Source organism: Pithys albifrons, chromosome 8 (genome assembly GCF_047495875.1).
Source record: "Pithys albifrons albifrons isolate INPA30051 chromosome 8, PitAlb_v1, whole genome shotgun sequence".
In the NCBI taxonomy this organism is placed as follows: Eukaryota; Metazoa; Chordata; class Aves; order Passeriformes; family Thamnophilidae; genus Pithys; species Pithys albifrons.
Genome location: NC_092465.1, coordinates 34,489,576 through 34,506,557, shown reverse-complemented (window position 1 = coordinate 34,506,557; position 16,982 = coordinate 34,489,576). Strand labels below are relative to the sequence as shown.

The window sequence follows — 16,982 nt, the reverse complement described above, 5'->3', positions numbered from 1 at the left end:
GAGATCCAGTGAAATGTTTAAAGTGATCCATTACCATCAGCTTAAAAATATCAGTTGCAAAATACTCTCTTCCATGATTACTGTTGCAGCCTTTATCCCACCCTATTTTCCAGCACTCCTTTGACACCAAGAGCGTGTAAGATGCTTTCTGAAAAGATCAACGTAAGCAGTGAACTTTCCTTCTCATCTCCTCCAGATGCTGATTATTCAAGTTTAATAATGGAACATCATGCTTCGGTGATCAGTAATTTTATCCGTAACACAGGTGGGAATTGTAGCACGGCTTTTACTGAGAAGTGCAAAAGCAACTTGCATCATTTTTATATTTATTAAGAACCTGTATACTTTAAGTTAATTTTACATGGCATTTCCACAGAATTCCTCTATCATGGTATGAATTTGCAATTTTTTCTTCAACATCAAATATTCATGCCTGGTTTATCACCATCAAAAGTTTCAAAGATTATTTTGGAATGAAATAGCACATGTGAAATTTCAGTAACTTGGTCCGAAAATGACTCTGAATATAACTGCTAAACTGTATCTCCTGAATCATGAGGCCCATGATAATGGACTCTGAACTTTTAAAAGGAGAAGGATGTTTCTCGTTTAGTGAATCTTCATTCATAAAGAACTTAGTTTCTTTCCTCAAGAGTTAACAGAGAAATGTAAATTTGAAGTTCAGGAATAACAACATATTCTGGCCTTCAAAATGGTGCTTTGCTAAAGAGCAGATTTCTAAAAGTTGTATCTGTACAAGTTAGAGAATTGTGCAATATATATCCTGCTACACATTTTCTGCAAATCAAACTGCTGAAACACCATTAAGCAGGAATCCTTCACAGACTCCAAGCTGCAATAAGAGATTAAAAACCAGCTAGGCTGCAGCTACTGTGCATAGATGTCCAAAGCCACATGGTGTGCCAACAAGGAGTTTTGGATGGGACCATAGTATCATTCAGAAGCAAAGTACCTTATTTAAGCGGCTGACTTCTTTTTTTTTTTTTTCAGACAGTGGCTTCACAAGAATTTTCACTTTAGGTCAAAGTCAGACTTACAGGTTTTATATGCAGAGCTCCAACCACATATACAGGGTCTCTGAAAGACTCAGTTTTACCAGTTATATTGCTCACACTACGAAGCAGCTCTGCATTCTTCCCTTTATTGCTTAGTCATGTTTTAACACTTGATAAATTTTGCTCTTCATTCTTTCTACGAAAATTCTCAAATGTGATCACAAGCAGATAGACTTGTGCCTATCCTTGCAGTTGGCTGGGATTTTTTTCTCCAGAACATTAGGAGGCTGCAGATCCACAACTACTAAGCTTGTTGGAAAAAAAAGGTGTTCTTTGTGGTTGGATTTTTGACACTAAGCATGACAGTCTTGCCCCTCAGGTATTTTCAGTAAGCTCCAAAATTACCCCATCACCCAGTCAGCCAAACATTTTACCTTCATGTCAGTCTCTCTTGGAATGTGATCTTTGAAGTCCTCAATGGAACTTACAAGGAAAGGAATGTGGTAGGATAAGACCTAAGAGACACAAACACAAAACAAGAACGATGACTTCCCATGTTAATGATCAGTTAGACACTGCCATTATTTTACTGGACCTGCTTTCTTTTTTGATGAGTTTTTATTTTATGCATTTGAATTTGTTTGTAGATGTAAGACATTAAAGCCTAATAAATGCAAAATCAAGCTGTTTGCAAACAAAGTGAAACAACAGCTTTCTAAACTTATTAAACACAGAGAACATTGAGAGGCAATGTTCTAAACTAAAACCTGTATGCTTTAATGTAACATTTCTCTGAACAATACTCAACTTGCAATTCAAAGTTATGGCTGAGTATTGCCATTTCACCTACATGCCAACCTTTTAAGAGATAGCAGCATTCCTAAACAGCGAAGCTTCAAATCTCCTATTATTCCATTAAATTGAATAGAATGAAAACAATTAGGAATATATTGTGCTGTTTCTTACATCTCTAAGTGCTTCCTGTGCCAATGACCGGAAAGACAAGATAACACCAATAATTGTCATTCTCTTCAAAACACTGTCGACAGCTGAAAAGAGATCAATCAAGTGTTGATGTTTAGAAACTCAGTTCTCCAAATAAAAGAAAGAAAATATTTAACAAAATACAGAAAACAGCAAGATACTGAAAAAATGGCATTCCTTAAAAGAGCCAAAATAAACAGTGCTAAAGAAGGCTTCTATAGCTGAATCCACAATGGGATTTTAAGGAGAAGACTATCATGTTAACCACATCATGGAATGAAACCTGGTACACACAGGTGTCAGTGCCAGATGCTAACACTGGCTCAGAGCTTTCTTGAGGCCAAAAATGTCTCTATAATAATCTTTTTTTTTTGCTATAGCTATGTGTTATTATCCCTGAAAAGATGCTCAAACCTCATCACTGCTATAATGTCCATACACTAACACTAAAATTTCACTTTTGTCTGTACGTGGGAACACTACAACAGTTTGAAGAGATCCATCAGTTTACATGAGCTCATGTACATTTTGCTGCTTCTGTATACTTAATACAGGTAAACTAATTTCTCTATTTTCTTTATAAAGACAAATATAAAACCCAACCCTGTATGTTTAGGAGGACACCACTACCTACATGATAATCTTTTAAAGAGCGCTGCCATCTGGTCTGGCTTGTCGAAGCTGGTCCTCATTTGTGTTAGAACTTCAACGTTCTCCACCACAAGTTTCTATAAAGAACCAAGGATTCAGGTCAGCTGTACATTTCAACATGATAAATGCCTGATTCAGAATATTTTGGTCTGGCAAAAAGGCAACTAACCCCATGTGATATAGATGTACTACTGTGTTCATAATGGGACTAAATTATCAGTATTATCATCAGGCAATACTCTACACAAAAGACAGCTCTGCATCAAAAAGGAGATGATTAGATACCCCTTGAACGTGATTTATACTGAGCAATGCGTACCACCTCTTAAACCAAAGGAACGAAACTCAGTAAAACCACAAAATAGCTCTTTTAATAAGAAAAGTATACATGTGTCAATAAAAATGCAAATTCACAAACTAATCCATTCTTTTGGGTTGCTCCTTTCACTAGTTATGCTGAAATTTAATGCTGGTAAAATTGAAAATGGGAATCAAGGATGTAAGAGTCAAATTGTTCAATCTTGGTGCAGTTTACTTGAAATTTTCTTCCATTATAATATAAAATAAAAACATTCATGCCAGTTCTAACATAGCCTGGAACAGTTAAACTCAAGTGCAGTAGTATTCATGTCAGTTTGACCAAATGAAAGGAATACACATGTCTGTTTCTAATTTCTAGTAGCTCTCATACATGCAACTTGTAGCATTAGGGTAAATGTAATAACTTTTCTGAAATAATTTTCCAAACATGTATGGATTTAATTTTAAATTACAGAGATTGTATAATCACATCTATAAAATGTCAGATCCAAAAAGGTTTCTTGCTAACAGAGGAACTTCTGTTGAGCCAAGCAGGATTTTGAAACCCTCTTCAAGCAAGAAATAGGTAGTTTATTCTTAAAAAAATATTTTGCAGTCTGAATGCATAGTACCCTACTTCAGAAATGGAAATATTATTATCTCTCCTTAGAAAGAGGACAGACAATCAATGGCTATGAAAATTTACATCTTTTGTGTGCTTCTCAACATTGAAGAAAGTGTTTTCTTTTGTTTTAAGATTTGAATTAGTGCTTTGTATAGTAAGTAATATCAAAGTGAAAAAGAACTGAAAGATGGAGAGAGAAACCAGGATAAGCTGGATTGGGGGTGGTCTTGCAAAGTGATTATTAATAGTTTTATTTTTCAAGTGGATGCATTCCAATCCATCAACTACCAGAGGAGGCAGCAGGAAAAATTAACATTCATTAAACATGTAGACCTATAAGCTATTCCCATAAACTCAAGGATATCCATAATCCATCCAGTGTCCCTACTTTCTTTCTTCCTATCTTTAGTGAGAAGCAAGGAAAGAAATAAGCTACACAAAATGCAGCAAACTAACCAACTACAAGAATCTTTAAGGTCCCTTCCAACCCAAACCATTTGATGCTGATGAACGTGTCCATATGTGCACACAAAAGACACAGGGGATGGACTTCTATGCTGAAAGCCAAAGTAAAACTGGTTTGCACTGAAATCAAGATGGGCAGTTTTAAACCATGTGATGTATCAGAACTTTGCAGATGTGTGGCATTTTAATTTAAATCCCTCAAAACTTGCCAGAATGTAATACTGAGGGCAATAGTCCATGCACAGTATTGCTGAGTCAAGCTTTCAGCTTCACAAAGAATAACCACTACATTAGTTTAAGATTTAAAAGGAACAGGCTAGAATATAGTTCAAATAGTCACTTAAATGCAGCAATCTTCCCCTCCTTGCTACAGGCTTAAATGTCAGATATAAAACCAACACCTGGTCCCCCAGCAGGAAGCAAAGCACGAATGTTGAACTCTACTCTTAATCAGGTCCCCATTCTATTCTCTTCTTGGTTTCTCCCTCCAAACAGAGATGCTTCTTAGCACTCTCTTGCTAAGCCAAAGAGATGAACATTTGATTACTTTATTTTTTCTTCCAAATATGTGGTCACGTGCATGTGGATCTACATTATGCTCTGCTTACCCTCAGCAGCATCAGAAAACAACAGATTTCAAACACAATTTAAAGTTGCTTTTAAAAAATACACAGCTCCAATATAAATAGTGTTGATTTTGAGGAAGCATAACTCCTCAGCAAGTGCACAATTAGAGCAGCAACAAACACCTGCCCAAGCGCTTTGTGCTTTACTTGAAATGTGGCACCCTGGAAAGCGTGAGCAACCCCTCTCCTTAAGCTTAAGTGAATAAAAGGCTTAAAACTTTTTGGGGCATCACACATTCCAGCCACTCAGCAGCACTGCAATTCACGTTTTAACAGTGCAAAAGAGATCTCTGAAACTGTAACATGTATTAAAAACACTTTTAAAGGCCTGGTCTGCTAATAATAATAAATTATGGAGGGAAAAAATGAAAATTCCTTAGATCTCTGAAGTATTCATATGCATTTTCAGAAACACAGCATGCAGGAATAGTTACAAAAAACTCCTTATTGTAATTAGGGTTAAATATACTGAAAATTAAGGTAATAACAACTTAGAACTAAATCTGGAAATTATACTAAAAGAACAAGTCATATGAATAGTAAATCTATGCCAATTAGTGACATTTTAATAGTCACTAATTGGCATAGATTTACTTTTCCCTCATTGGAGTTTTTTGTTTTTAATACATGTTATTGAATTTATTAAAACCTCTTTTCAGGAAGAGTTAATTACACAGGCACCACCAAGTGGGTCCCCATCACTGTCTGCTGTTTTGAATATACAAGAAATTAACTTCCTTGATATGCCCATATTTCCAATTTAATTGGAAAATAATAACTTTATTATTTGCTTGTGTTGCTGTAGATATGAGGTTTATTTATCAGAAAACAAACATTTGTAATAAATAGTTACTGTTGAGGCAAAGGGAAAGATACACCTGAAAATGAGGAAAGCTAATAAAGAAAAAAGGACCTGAAGTCTCCTAAACTAAACAATAGATGCCAACCCACAATGTAAAAAAATAAGTCCTTATAGGTAACTAAGATAGATTTGAGGTTTTCATGCTAAGTTTGGAGAGTCAACAGTCTTGGGCAAGTGTTTCACAAGCACCTGGAGATCTTAAAAAACATTTATCTTTTCACAGACAATAAAAAGAGACTTGACTCCTAACTTATGGTATCTAACACAGAAATCTAACATCACCTGCATTAAGTTGTGCCCATTCAGCTGTTGAAGAATGTGGGATATACAGGTACTACATGTGCAAACAAAGTACAAAAAAATGGGTAAAATTCACAGCTTTATCAGTTTGTTTGATGCAGTCATTTAAAAAATATGGCATGCAGAAGCATAGCTAAAAAAAACTACCTGCCTTTCCACCCACCAGTTTCCCAAGGTTACCTTAAGCTCAGCAACCTGTGAAGAGATGTGCCACATCAGACTTTCACTTAGGAACTTCATACCATATGGTCCCAGGAGTTCAGAAAGGGCTCTCATTTCTGAGAAATAAAAGAAACTTTTCTACTTCAAACATTCTTTCTTATTTGCAGCCCATCATGTATCTAGCAATGCTGCTTTAAATGCAAAAATCTTTTACCCTGAAGTAGAATTTTAGATACAAGAACTTGTATGGTAATAGAACTAAAGCAGTAGTCACCAATCCATCATACACCCATCTGTGCAGCTTACATGCAGTATGAATAAAAAGTACTTCAAATACTACTGAAAGTTAACAAATGTTAACTCTACGTCTTAACTGTTATTCCAGTAATAGTTGCTCTAAGAGTGGCTGTTATTCCAATTACTCGAGCAAAACAACAACTATCCCTCACAAACATTCAGTAGAAACATCAAAGTTTACCTGATATATCAGAGTACTCCTCAGCATTAAATGTCAACTCATTTTCCGTAGGCAAATTTACAAATGCCTTCATGGCTGGGAAATAGGCGATGTGACCATTGCTGACTTGCCGTAGCAAAGTTTCCAAATACCTTATCAAAAAGGGAACAGTTTTAGATAAAAAGACACATGTTCATGGCTACCCTATGCAGATAAAGCATAGTTGTGTGACAAGGGTCTAAGACTAAAGTTTTATTTTCCTAGTTCAAGTGATACCGATGCCTTAGGAAATTGACCTGTCAAGGTTTACCACAGAGTATAATCAAAGAGACCACCAGTTAATTGAATCCTTTAAGGCTAAAGTCAAAAAAAGGGAGATGGGCTGTTACACCCACAGGACAGATTGTAGTTCTGCCCCTAGTTCTTCGAGAGTTAGCACTGCAAGAGCATGAAGCTACTCGTTGGGGAATTAAAAATCTTTTGAAACATCCAAAGAAAATAGTAGTAGAGATAAAAATAACTGAAATTGTGCAGTCTGGAGCAAGCAAATGTGAAATCTGTTGCTGTAACAACCCAGATACAAGCAAGAGAATAGTGCTGGGGGTAGGTAAAACTGGAAACCTTCCTGGAGATTATTGGCAAATAGATTTTGCTGAGCTACCATGTGAAGAAGGATACAGGTACGTATTAGTATGAGTTGATACCTTCAGTAGATGGCCTGAAGCTTCCCCCTGTTGCACTAACACAGCAAAAGAAGTGGTAAAAATCTTGCTCAATCATATAATTCCAAGATTTGGAGTTCCTTTAGAAATGTCATCAAACAGATGACCACACTTTGTTGCAACAGTAGTAGGGAAGATTAGTTATATTCTGAAAAGTGTTTGGTATCTGCATACTCCCTACAGACCTCAGGAGAGCAGCGAAGTTGAACATATGAATAATACTCGCAAAACACAGATAAGCAAAATCTGTCAAGAGGCATCTATGTTGTAAGTTCAGGCCTTGCCTATAGCATTACTGAGAATCCACATACAACCAAGGCAGAGAAATAACATAAGTCCCTATAAAATACTATACGGCAGGTTGTATCAGATCCCTCATCTTCCAAAAGACATTCACATGAGAGATAATTGAGAGAATTGATTTACAGAAATATTTAATGTCTCCAAGTTATACTTTGCAGAAACTCCGGAAATTCATTGTGTTATCCAGACCTATACGATTACACACTTCCACTTATTGATTAAGTCTGTATTAAGCCTGGAGATTAAGTCTGTATTAAATGGTGGGACAGTGATCCTCTAAAAGCCAGACAGAAGGGATTGTTCCAGGTTCTGCTAACTACCCTCACTGCAGTTAAAGTTACAGGCAAGGAACCCTGGATTCACTATTCCAGAGCTCAGAAAGCCTCTGATCCTGGGAACAATTGCAAAAACAAACTGATACAGACAAAAATGACATAGTTTAGACTGTTCTTCATGTGTTTATTCCCTACACGGTTGGTAACCATGATTCAAGTTTGGAACCAAAATTTGCATGTAGCTCTAGTCCAAAATGTGTCCAATAGTCTTTGCAAAAACCACTGCTGGGTTTGTACTCAAATGCCAACAATTGATGAGGATAACAACTGGCCTCTAACTGGTGTCTTAATGAACGAGACAAACATTAGCAAAGCCCCAAGAGGCAATAACAGATGAAGTGGTTTAGAATCTGAAACTTGGACACAAGTCACAAAAACCTACTTGCCTATAGCTCTAGGCAGCCTAATTCCAAACCAAGAAAATTATGCAGTACCCTGCACAATTGTTTATGCCATTGGAAAGATCATTCTCCCTCTGTATGGTAATAAATTTGGCACATACACCCTGGAAAATTATTCGCCCGCAGGGTTCAAGATAGTATTGAATATGTAAAAATGAAGCATAGAAAATTTTGCTCCTTGATAAAGACTGGTCTTGTGCTCTTGTGGCTGTAATCCCAAACATAATGATATTTGATCAAATTAAAGAACAAAGTGGGTAGATAAGAACTTATGTGAAGAAGAAGTTCAAAAAAATCCAGCAACCCTCTCATGAAATATCCTTTGATTTTTCACAATATGGTTAAGGCTCTTATTCCTGCTTTAGGAGTAATTGAATTGGAAAAAGCAATCATTAATATTTCATCTGTTGTTGAACATATTAAAAATCATACTTTAGATGCAATTATAGCCTTGCAAGAAAAAGTTCATGGTTTGTTACGTGTGGTTTTAAAAAACAGAATGGCTCTTGATTTTCTGTTAGCCTCATAAAGGGGGCGTGTGTACCATTATGAACTCCAGTTGTTCTTATGTAGATCAGAGCAGAAGAATTTCAACTGATTTGGCTGAAATTTAAAAACAAACTCTACATCAAGTAACTCTTGGAGATGTCTCATTGGGCTTTGAAGATATCTACAATAAAATTAATTACATCATGGTTACCAAACTGGACCTGGATAAAAACCCTGTTTATATTACTCATATTTGTCATCAGTGTCTGCTTAATAGCTCGCTGTATGATTCCATGCTGTAGTTACTGCTTATCTTTATACTCTAACGTCAAGAAACTAAGCAAAAGTCTATCTTTTGTCAAGTCTCTAAAGGGGGAATGATGCCTTAGGACTTTATATATTTGTATATATATGTATATATTTTTATATATTTGTATATTTGCAGATTTTTTATATAGATGCGTAAGTTTCTTACATTTGATGTAGCAAATAGGAGTTTTTCCCTCTGTGCTGCACAGAAATTCCTGAATTTCTGTGTTAAGGGCAAGATAATGGCCAGAACACTTTGCTTGGGACTCAAGACTAGAATAATAAGATACTGTTTTAGTCCAAATGAGATAGGTGACCCAGGGACCTTGGAGAAGCTCCAATGAGGGATTATGACATGAAGATGATGATGGTAAAGAGGTAAAGGGTCGTGAGACCTGCGACTCAGTTCCAAAGAGCCATGCCAAGAAGCAGGTTCTGGGGGTGACAACAAGGTGGCACAAGAGTGGACGGTTTCGGGGCTGGATGTAACCTTTAATTATGATAATTCAGTAGTGTTATAAATTAGAAATCATCCCTATACTGGTGCACGTGTCTATAAACTCTGTAAACCTGAGAGGCTTTTCAGTAAAGAGCTATTCTCTACCTCACCCAGATAATATTGCCTCAAAAAGTTTTTTCTTGAATTTTAGGCAACAATACCTGTATCTTACACTACATCCTTTCCCTAAGGAAAGTGAATTTCACAGCAGGTATTGAGAGAAGGAAACTTGAGATGTTGGAAACTTAAGAAAATTTAAATAACTACACTTCTCCAATTCCAGATTTTTCATTCATGAAAACAACACCTCTAAAAATCTTCTAACAGCATTGATGTAATTACTTACCAATTTGTGTACAGACTGGTAATGGTTGGCTCACCATGACTATCTAAATGCTGGGTTTGCTGAAGCAGAACGTTGTTAAACACTCGTGTAATGTCGATCTGTACATAATTTTCTATTGACTGGAGGACTGTCATATAGGCTCTTACACTGGTCAACAGCTCTGAAGGCTTTGCAATCTCTTGTGTTGCTTGATTATACATAGTCATTCCAACAATTGACCTTTTAGGAAAAAAGAATCAGAAACAAATAAAATCATTTATTAGTAAAATTCAACAAGAATGCAACTACAAAGATGATTTTGTGTCCACAGCTTTCAATAGAAACCCCCCAAAAAAGCATCAGTGGATTACTACCTTTATCAGAGGTGAATATTCTGGAGGAGAACATCAGATTATTTAAAGTAACACCTTTGTTGATGTTTGAATATATGTAAATAAGTACTTTCAATAGTTTGCTTCTGAGGCAGTCTCTTATTTCAAAATAAATTCAAAATTGGTATAATAACAAGATTAAGTGGCATAATAATAAGCTCCAGTTCAATCATACATGAAACACAGCAGGTTAAAAGAGTAAACAAATCCTAACAGTGAAACACTACCCCTACGTTTAAAGGGAAATGATAAGCCTCTGAAATAAATACCACTTGAAGATCTGAAAAATAATCATAAATGGAACATTTATTTTGTTTGCCTAACAAGTCTTATTTCTTTCAGGAGGCAAGTAAAAGGAAAGCAGTTTCCAAAAGTCATCTCCCAGCCACGTCACTCCCAACGCACAAGTCAAACCTTCCCAAAATTAAATTAATAAGCACAAGTGACCGTGCTGGTTTAAGTTCATAAATCTGAAGATTTGAGCTGACTTTTATGAAATTATCTTTGCTTTTATGCCACCTGGTCTTATCTGAAAGACTGGAATGCTCCAGTGAACTAATACCATGTTAAAACTTAACTTTTATACCCTGCTTTAAATACGTAACTAGTTATCTTTAGCACAAAATACATCTAGGATAGAAGGGTGGTTTAAAACTCAGTCCTCTCCAGAAGTTGCCATTTGCCTATTTCTGTACAAAATGATGCAAAGAACAAAGTAAGAACAGACAGGAATACCAACTGCCAATACTTTTTATTTTAAAAAAAGTAATTAAAATATGTTCTTAGTTGGCTTTGTCAGGTCTTGAGTTCTGACTTTTAGATTTCCTTTCAGCAAGGCAGCAAAAGTGAACTCAAACACTTGAAACAATCCAGCACTGTGCAAAAGAATGAAAACAGGTGTCACCAACTCCCACAAAATATTAAAGATTAGGAATGCAGGATCTGTCTGTTAAATAGATGATTCGCATTTTAACATTTTAAGACAGGAACTGACAATTGTCTACACCTGCACATACAACTTAATAATCACTTAGTTGGAATTTTACGCATGGTTTTCTCAATCCACTTTTAAACACTAATTTAATATAAGTATACAGTATTTCCAACATAAATCAGCAAAGGCTTATCTTGTGTATCAATGCTTCTAACTCCACAATATTTCTTACTTGGTAAAGCGGATTTCCAGATGAGACGTTAAATATTCTCTTGGGGTAAACGTGTGCTCCCAAACCACCATGTTTGGTACATAATTGATTGAGAAGCAGAGCTCAGAAAGTGCAGTGTGCAGTTTGTCCAGGCTTAAAGAACAGACAAGGAGAAATTAAGGAAAATACTTCATGTAACATAAGCATTTATTATCATAAAAGCACACACTGAATAGATTACATCTCAATATCAGGTACAGGTCTAACTCTTCATTATCATCTTCTGCTTTGAGACACTTCTCTAGCATGTCTAAACAGTATTTCGCCTAAGAAAACATCCTACAATTGCATATTGATCTGCACCAAAGAGTGATATGAGATTAATTTTTTCAATATATATACACACACATACGTGTCTTTCCCCCCCTTCAAAAGAACAGACTGTTAAGGTGTTTTATCCCTAACTGAACTGAACAAGTAATATTTGCTATGAGCCAGTAGTAAAAACCAAAACATATTGGGGGAGAGAATCTTAAGCTACAAGTAAGCTCTTTCTCTCAACTTCTCTAATCTTTACAGTTCTCTGATATTTGGTTGTACCAACTGTAGCAAAATCACTTCCCCTTCAGCTGTGTGTGTGTGTTTAGGCACTCCCAGTCACAACACTAAACATTTATAGTTTCCTTTTTTTAGCTTCTTTCCTCTTCACGCTTCTATCCTGTCCCCTGAGCAACCCTAACACCTATCTTATACCCATTCCTACCCTCTCATCTCTTACACCCCAAACTGTATTTATTAACCTTTCCTCTTTTATCTTTCAGGTGAGTTTTTTGGTTTCGCTATTGATTTGCTGTTATTCTCAATTTTTCTACAGCCACTAAAGCCACAACTCCAATTCAGGAGCCAAAGGCAGCCAACGGCCTTAGGGCAGCAACAACTTCCTGCCCAGCCTGCACTTGACAGTGCTAAACCAGGGCAGAATAGAAGGTGCCATCCACACCTTGGGCTCACATTCCCAGAGCACATGGCTACCACAACAGCACAGGGATCCTTTCTGGTCAGGAAAGAAAACAGTCAAGGGGATAAATTCAAGAGATACACATTCCTATTGCTCCATGTAACAGAACTCAGTCTCTATACAAGTAACAGGAGCATCATACACTCACAAACTACAACAAAGCTGTTGTATTTACAGTCAATAAAACTTAAAAAAATTAAGCAAAAAGCAATCAATATGTAAAACACATGTTTTGACTTGGGACGCAAGGAACAGAAGAGGTGGCTTACTTTGTCACAACCAATCTGTTTTTCCTCATGCTTTCTACTCCTGGTTTCTCCCTTTCAGGTTCCCCTTTCTTTCCAGTCTGTTTCTTTGACTTCTTGTTCACTGCTTGACTGATAGTTTTGGCACAATGCTTTGGCAGCAACTAGTAAACAAAAAGAAATAGGCACTCCAAATTAAAATCCAATTTTTTAGCAGACTTCATCACAGAAGTAACACTTTCTTCCTTTGATTATGAACTACACAATTCTAGTATGAAAAATTCTTCTTCAACCTACCTTCAATTGTATAAACAGGAAACTCTCCAAAACAGAGAGAAAAAAGTGAACAGGAAGTAGAACCATAAAAATTCAGAAAGTTGAATGGAGAAAAATCCCAAAGGAGACACAACCACACTCACCTGGTCACTCAATGTACATTGTTCTGTGCAAATGTCTGTGATAAGATTTCGAGCTTGCTTAGCCATTTCGTCCAAGAACATGTTACACAAGGACAGACTACGGTCTCCAATATGATGGCGCTGCCAAAAGGGAAAAATGGAGCAGGATATTCAATTTCCCATTAGTCCTACAATATTCACAAAAGACACACTGTACAGAAGAGAACAGTGCACTAAATCATATAATCAGGATATGAGGAATAATAAACTAGTCCTCAATAATGCTGACACCAAGACATTATTTCTTTTTGGAAGCAATTTGAAACATGAAATTTTCAAAGTGACTGACATACTATAATTAAAAATATTTTCTGTAAAAAAAAGGCAAAAAAATATTTTTAACAAGTAGGTTTTCATATTTAATTTTGGATCAATTCTACTTTTACCTGCCCAATTATCAAGGTCTCATCATGGCAAAAAGAGCATGCAACTCAAGCTATAAGAGAAAGCAGTGCCCTTCAGACCACTGGAAAAAAGTCAATAATGAAGCTTTGCTGCATTAATTTCTGGATTCAGTTCCTTGTCACTGGATCTGCACAAGCATAGCTTCTGTCTCACAGAAATCCTCCTTTCACCACTAATGTTTTCTTTACAGACACACTACCACACATTGTACACAACACAGCCAAGATTATTTTTCAAAAATGATAATTGCTAAGTCATACAACTCAGACATTGAATTCCAAGTTCTGCTGGCTGTGACAAAATGTGCTTGCTGCAGCTGAATGCACAGCAACTGGTGTCCCATGGACTTTGGCTACTGATTCCTTGCTGTTACTATAATTGTTCTCAAAGACGTCTCTTGTCCTGAAGGGAAGCCTTCCTGGAAACTTTTTAGTGGCTGTCCACTATAAATAATGTTTGCCACTGTTTAAAGCATACAAGGGAAATAATTGTATAGACATATTATTGCATGAAGTTTAGCAGAAGAGAATTTAATGTTTAAATAATATATTACAATATTACAATAAATCTTATTCAATTAATTGTTTCAGATGAGCACTTTAAGACTGAAAGCACAGTTTCATGAGCAGTTTCATGGCCAAGTTAACCCTGGAGTAATTTCAAAGTCAATGCACGTACAGGAAATGTACAAAACGATCTATTTCATTACAACAGAAAGAATTTCCTCATAATCAAACTGCTTCTTTAAACAAAGGCTTCATATCTTCAAGCAACACTGTATCTTTTTATTTCTAACTCTAACTACTCCAACAACAAGAGCGTGCATTACCCAGTTCTTACCAAAGCAAATGCTTGCATTATACAGTGTATCACTTAGGATCACTTTGTTCTTACTGAAGAAATACTATTTATAACAGGCCATACAGAGTCCCCAACCTCCTATTTCCTTTTCCTAACTTTGAGTTTATACAGCATTTGAAAGGAGAACTGTTGCTTCTAAGTTTTAACAGGCATATGTGATTTATTAGCATCTAAGCCTGAATGATCTCGAAAAAGTCATCTAACATTTGTACCTCAGCTAACCTCTCTTTAAAGCAAAGATGATAATACTTTCTCACCTCACAAAATGATTTTGAGATCTCTAGGTGAAGAATAGCCTAACAATGTATTTGTTTTACTTCCATTTTTATCATTCTCCTCCCTCAAATTTTACACAGCCATAACAAACACCTTCTTGCAGTGTTCAGCTCTAGTTCACTCTACTTTGAATCAGAGATGAAAGTAACAAGACAATGTATTTAAAATTACCTCTTCAGGGCATAGTTCATGGGTACAGCTCATAAAGTGAGTACAAAGCAGTGGGAATGCAATTGAGTATCTTGACTGAGAGGGAAGCTCCAAACACTGCTGAAACATCTTCTCAAAAGCACGACTATAAAAGCTGATCAGAAATAACCAGTTATTAATCAGACACTTAAATGTAACACATAAACAATTTTACTGTAAATTTACTTCACAGAAATCAAACATGCTGTTAGCATCAGATTTGGAGTTACAGGAAAAATTGCCCTATGCTTTAATAATTTTCTCTGACATTTGTTTTCTGCATTCACTTCTTATGCATTTTATTTGTGCATCTTTATTATTATTATAATCATCATATTTTTATTCTGATATTTGCCACATAAGGACTGCAAAAACTTGCACTTTTTGCAGAAAAGTATTAAGGAAGAGTCTGCAAATGATCCCACATGAATTATGTTACTGCTTGAAGAATCTCTCTAACAGATGCTCAGAAATACCTTTTTCAAACTACTTCTGCTGGAAACCAGAAATCCCCATTTATTATCCCATTGGCCTATCTTCCTATGAAGTTTGCCATTTAAAAGTTATACTTGCAAGGACAAACCAGACAATAAGTATTAAAAAAACCTAGACAGTCAGTTTAGTAACATACCAAAATATAGAAAGATCTGAGGTTTCAACCAACATCTCCACCAAAGAATCCACCATCTTTGTGTGGAAAATGATTGTGTTCATCATTTTTCCTAGTTCTCTATGGTCTGCAAGACCAAGCGAAGCTTTAGAAACACTGGTGTAGGCCTGGAAAGACACAATGAAAATTTTATGTTATATATACAGTTGCTTTTCTGCAAATTCCATTGCTATTGCCCAGTACTGTTTGTGCTATGCACAAGACACCTGTATACTTACAGACCATGCATGGATTCTTTTATGTTTCCATTAAAGCTCCAAAAAAGCAAAGTGCCTTTCAAAGAAGCCTCCACACATCATTTGAATATGACAGCAATTCACAGATAAACTGGAGAACAAATGTATTGACAAAACACAAATGTGCACTTGTTGTAAGCCTTCCCTTAACAGTGTGGGCAGACTGAATCACACCCCACACAGCCGCCAAACTGCTCAGCCCCAACACATTCTATTTCTGAACTGTTATAAACTCCACAAAGGATGATTTGCAAAAATTATGCAAAGCAAAGTTTTATCAAAATGCAGAAAATAATCTGTTTAGATATTTGTTTGATTTTAAGAGGTTATTTTTAGTCAGCCTGTCACCCACTTGCAGTCTGAGAGTAATCTAGAAGAGGAGTAATTTATGAAACATTTTGATTTTAAGTTAGTCATGTGTCATGCATATTTACCCAATCTTACCTGCAATCTAAACCAATCTAATCTCATTCCTCTGAAGTCAAATACCTCTCCATCTTCAACTGCATCAGAGAACAATACAGAACAGAAAACCTTTAGGAAAACAACTACAAATTCAGATATACTCTATCCGATCTTCTCAAACCCCCCAAAGTACTAAAGAATTATTTGGGTAATGAAACTTGTGCTTTTACCCAAAAATTTCCATTCAGCACAATCATACTAATTGTAATTAAAATATTTACACGGAAAGATGTGTAATATGTTTGCTATATTAAAATATATAGAAATTACATTAAAATACACAAAATATTAAAATATATTACTACCCAATAGCATTCTTCAAAAACTCTATCTGTATGGAACTGCCCTTGAAAAGGGACAGACCACAAGAAGCAGATACAGGAACAAAAGAGAAACAAGGGAACAAATGCAGTTTACACAAATTATCTGCTTCTGCTTATTGCATGAAACAGAAAGTGATAAAACTTTCCAGAGGCTCTGCCAGTCTATTATCATTTCCCCAAGTTCATTTAAACTTACCTTGTTTCACACTTAGTGAAGTCATTGTGTTTACAAAAGAGGACATGATGATTGATTCATCCTCTGGGCACACTGAAAGATTCTAAAATAAATGTTTTTGGTATTATTATGTCGTTTACGAAACAATGTCAGCACCCATTCCCCATTTATCAGCTATGCTCTGACAAAAGTCTACACAGAGTAACTTAATCAATAGAATATTTCAAATACTGCTACTCAAGAGCTTTCACTTTTTAATTCATTAGTTGATGACAAATACCTAGGGAAGTTTT

At 35.9% G+C, this 16,982-nt stretch overlaps 1 protein-coding gene across 4 annotated transcripts in view; it reads right to left on the bottom strand.

Annotated features, from left to right (window-relative positions):
• NCKAP1 (NCK associated protein 1) overlaps positions 1 to 16,982 on the bottom strand; it is a 62,143-nt gene that overhangs the window by 12,133 nt on the left and 33,028 nt on the right. For all 4 annotated transcript variants that reach the window (XM_071561609.1, XM_071561610.1, XM_071561612.1 and 1 more), the window contains 13 exons: positions 16,711 to 16,792; positions 16,171 to 16,229; positions 15,452 to 15,597; positions 14,803 to 14,935; positions 13,051 to 13,170; positions 12,656 to 12,795; positions 11,390 to 11,521; positions 9,853 to 10,071; positions 6,470 to 6,600; positions 6,010 to 6,107; positions 2,635 to 2,728; positions 1,983 to 2,065; positions 1,451 to 1,531 (listed from right to left, as the gene is read on the bottom strand). In XM_071561609.1, the coding sequence (XP_071417710.1) occupies positions 1,451 to 1,531; positions 1,983 to 2,065; positions 2,635 to 2,728; positions 6,010 to 6,107; positions 6,470 to 6,600; positions 9,853 to 10,071; positions 11,390 to 11,521; positions 12,656 to 12,795; positions 13,051 to 13,170; positions 14,803 to 14,935; positions 15,452 to 15,597; positions 16,171 to 16,229; positions 16,711 to 16,792 (1,518 nt within the window). The remainder of the gene's footprint in view (positions 1 to 1,450; positions 1,532 to 1,982; positions 2,066 to 2,634; positions 2,729 to 6,009; positions 6,108 to 6,469; positions 6,601 to 9,852; positions 10,072 to 11,389; positions 11,522 to 12,655; positions 12,796 to 13,050; positions 13,171 to 14,802; positions 14,936 to 15,451; positions 15,598 to 16,170; positions 16,230 to 16,710; positions 16,793 to 16,982) is intronic.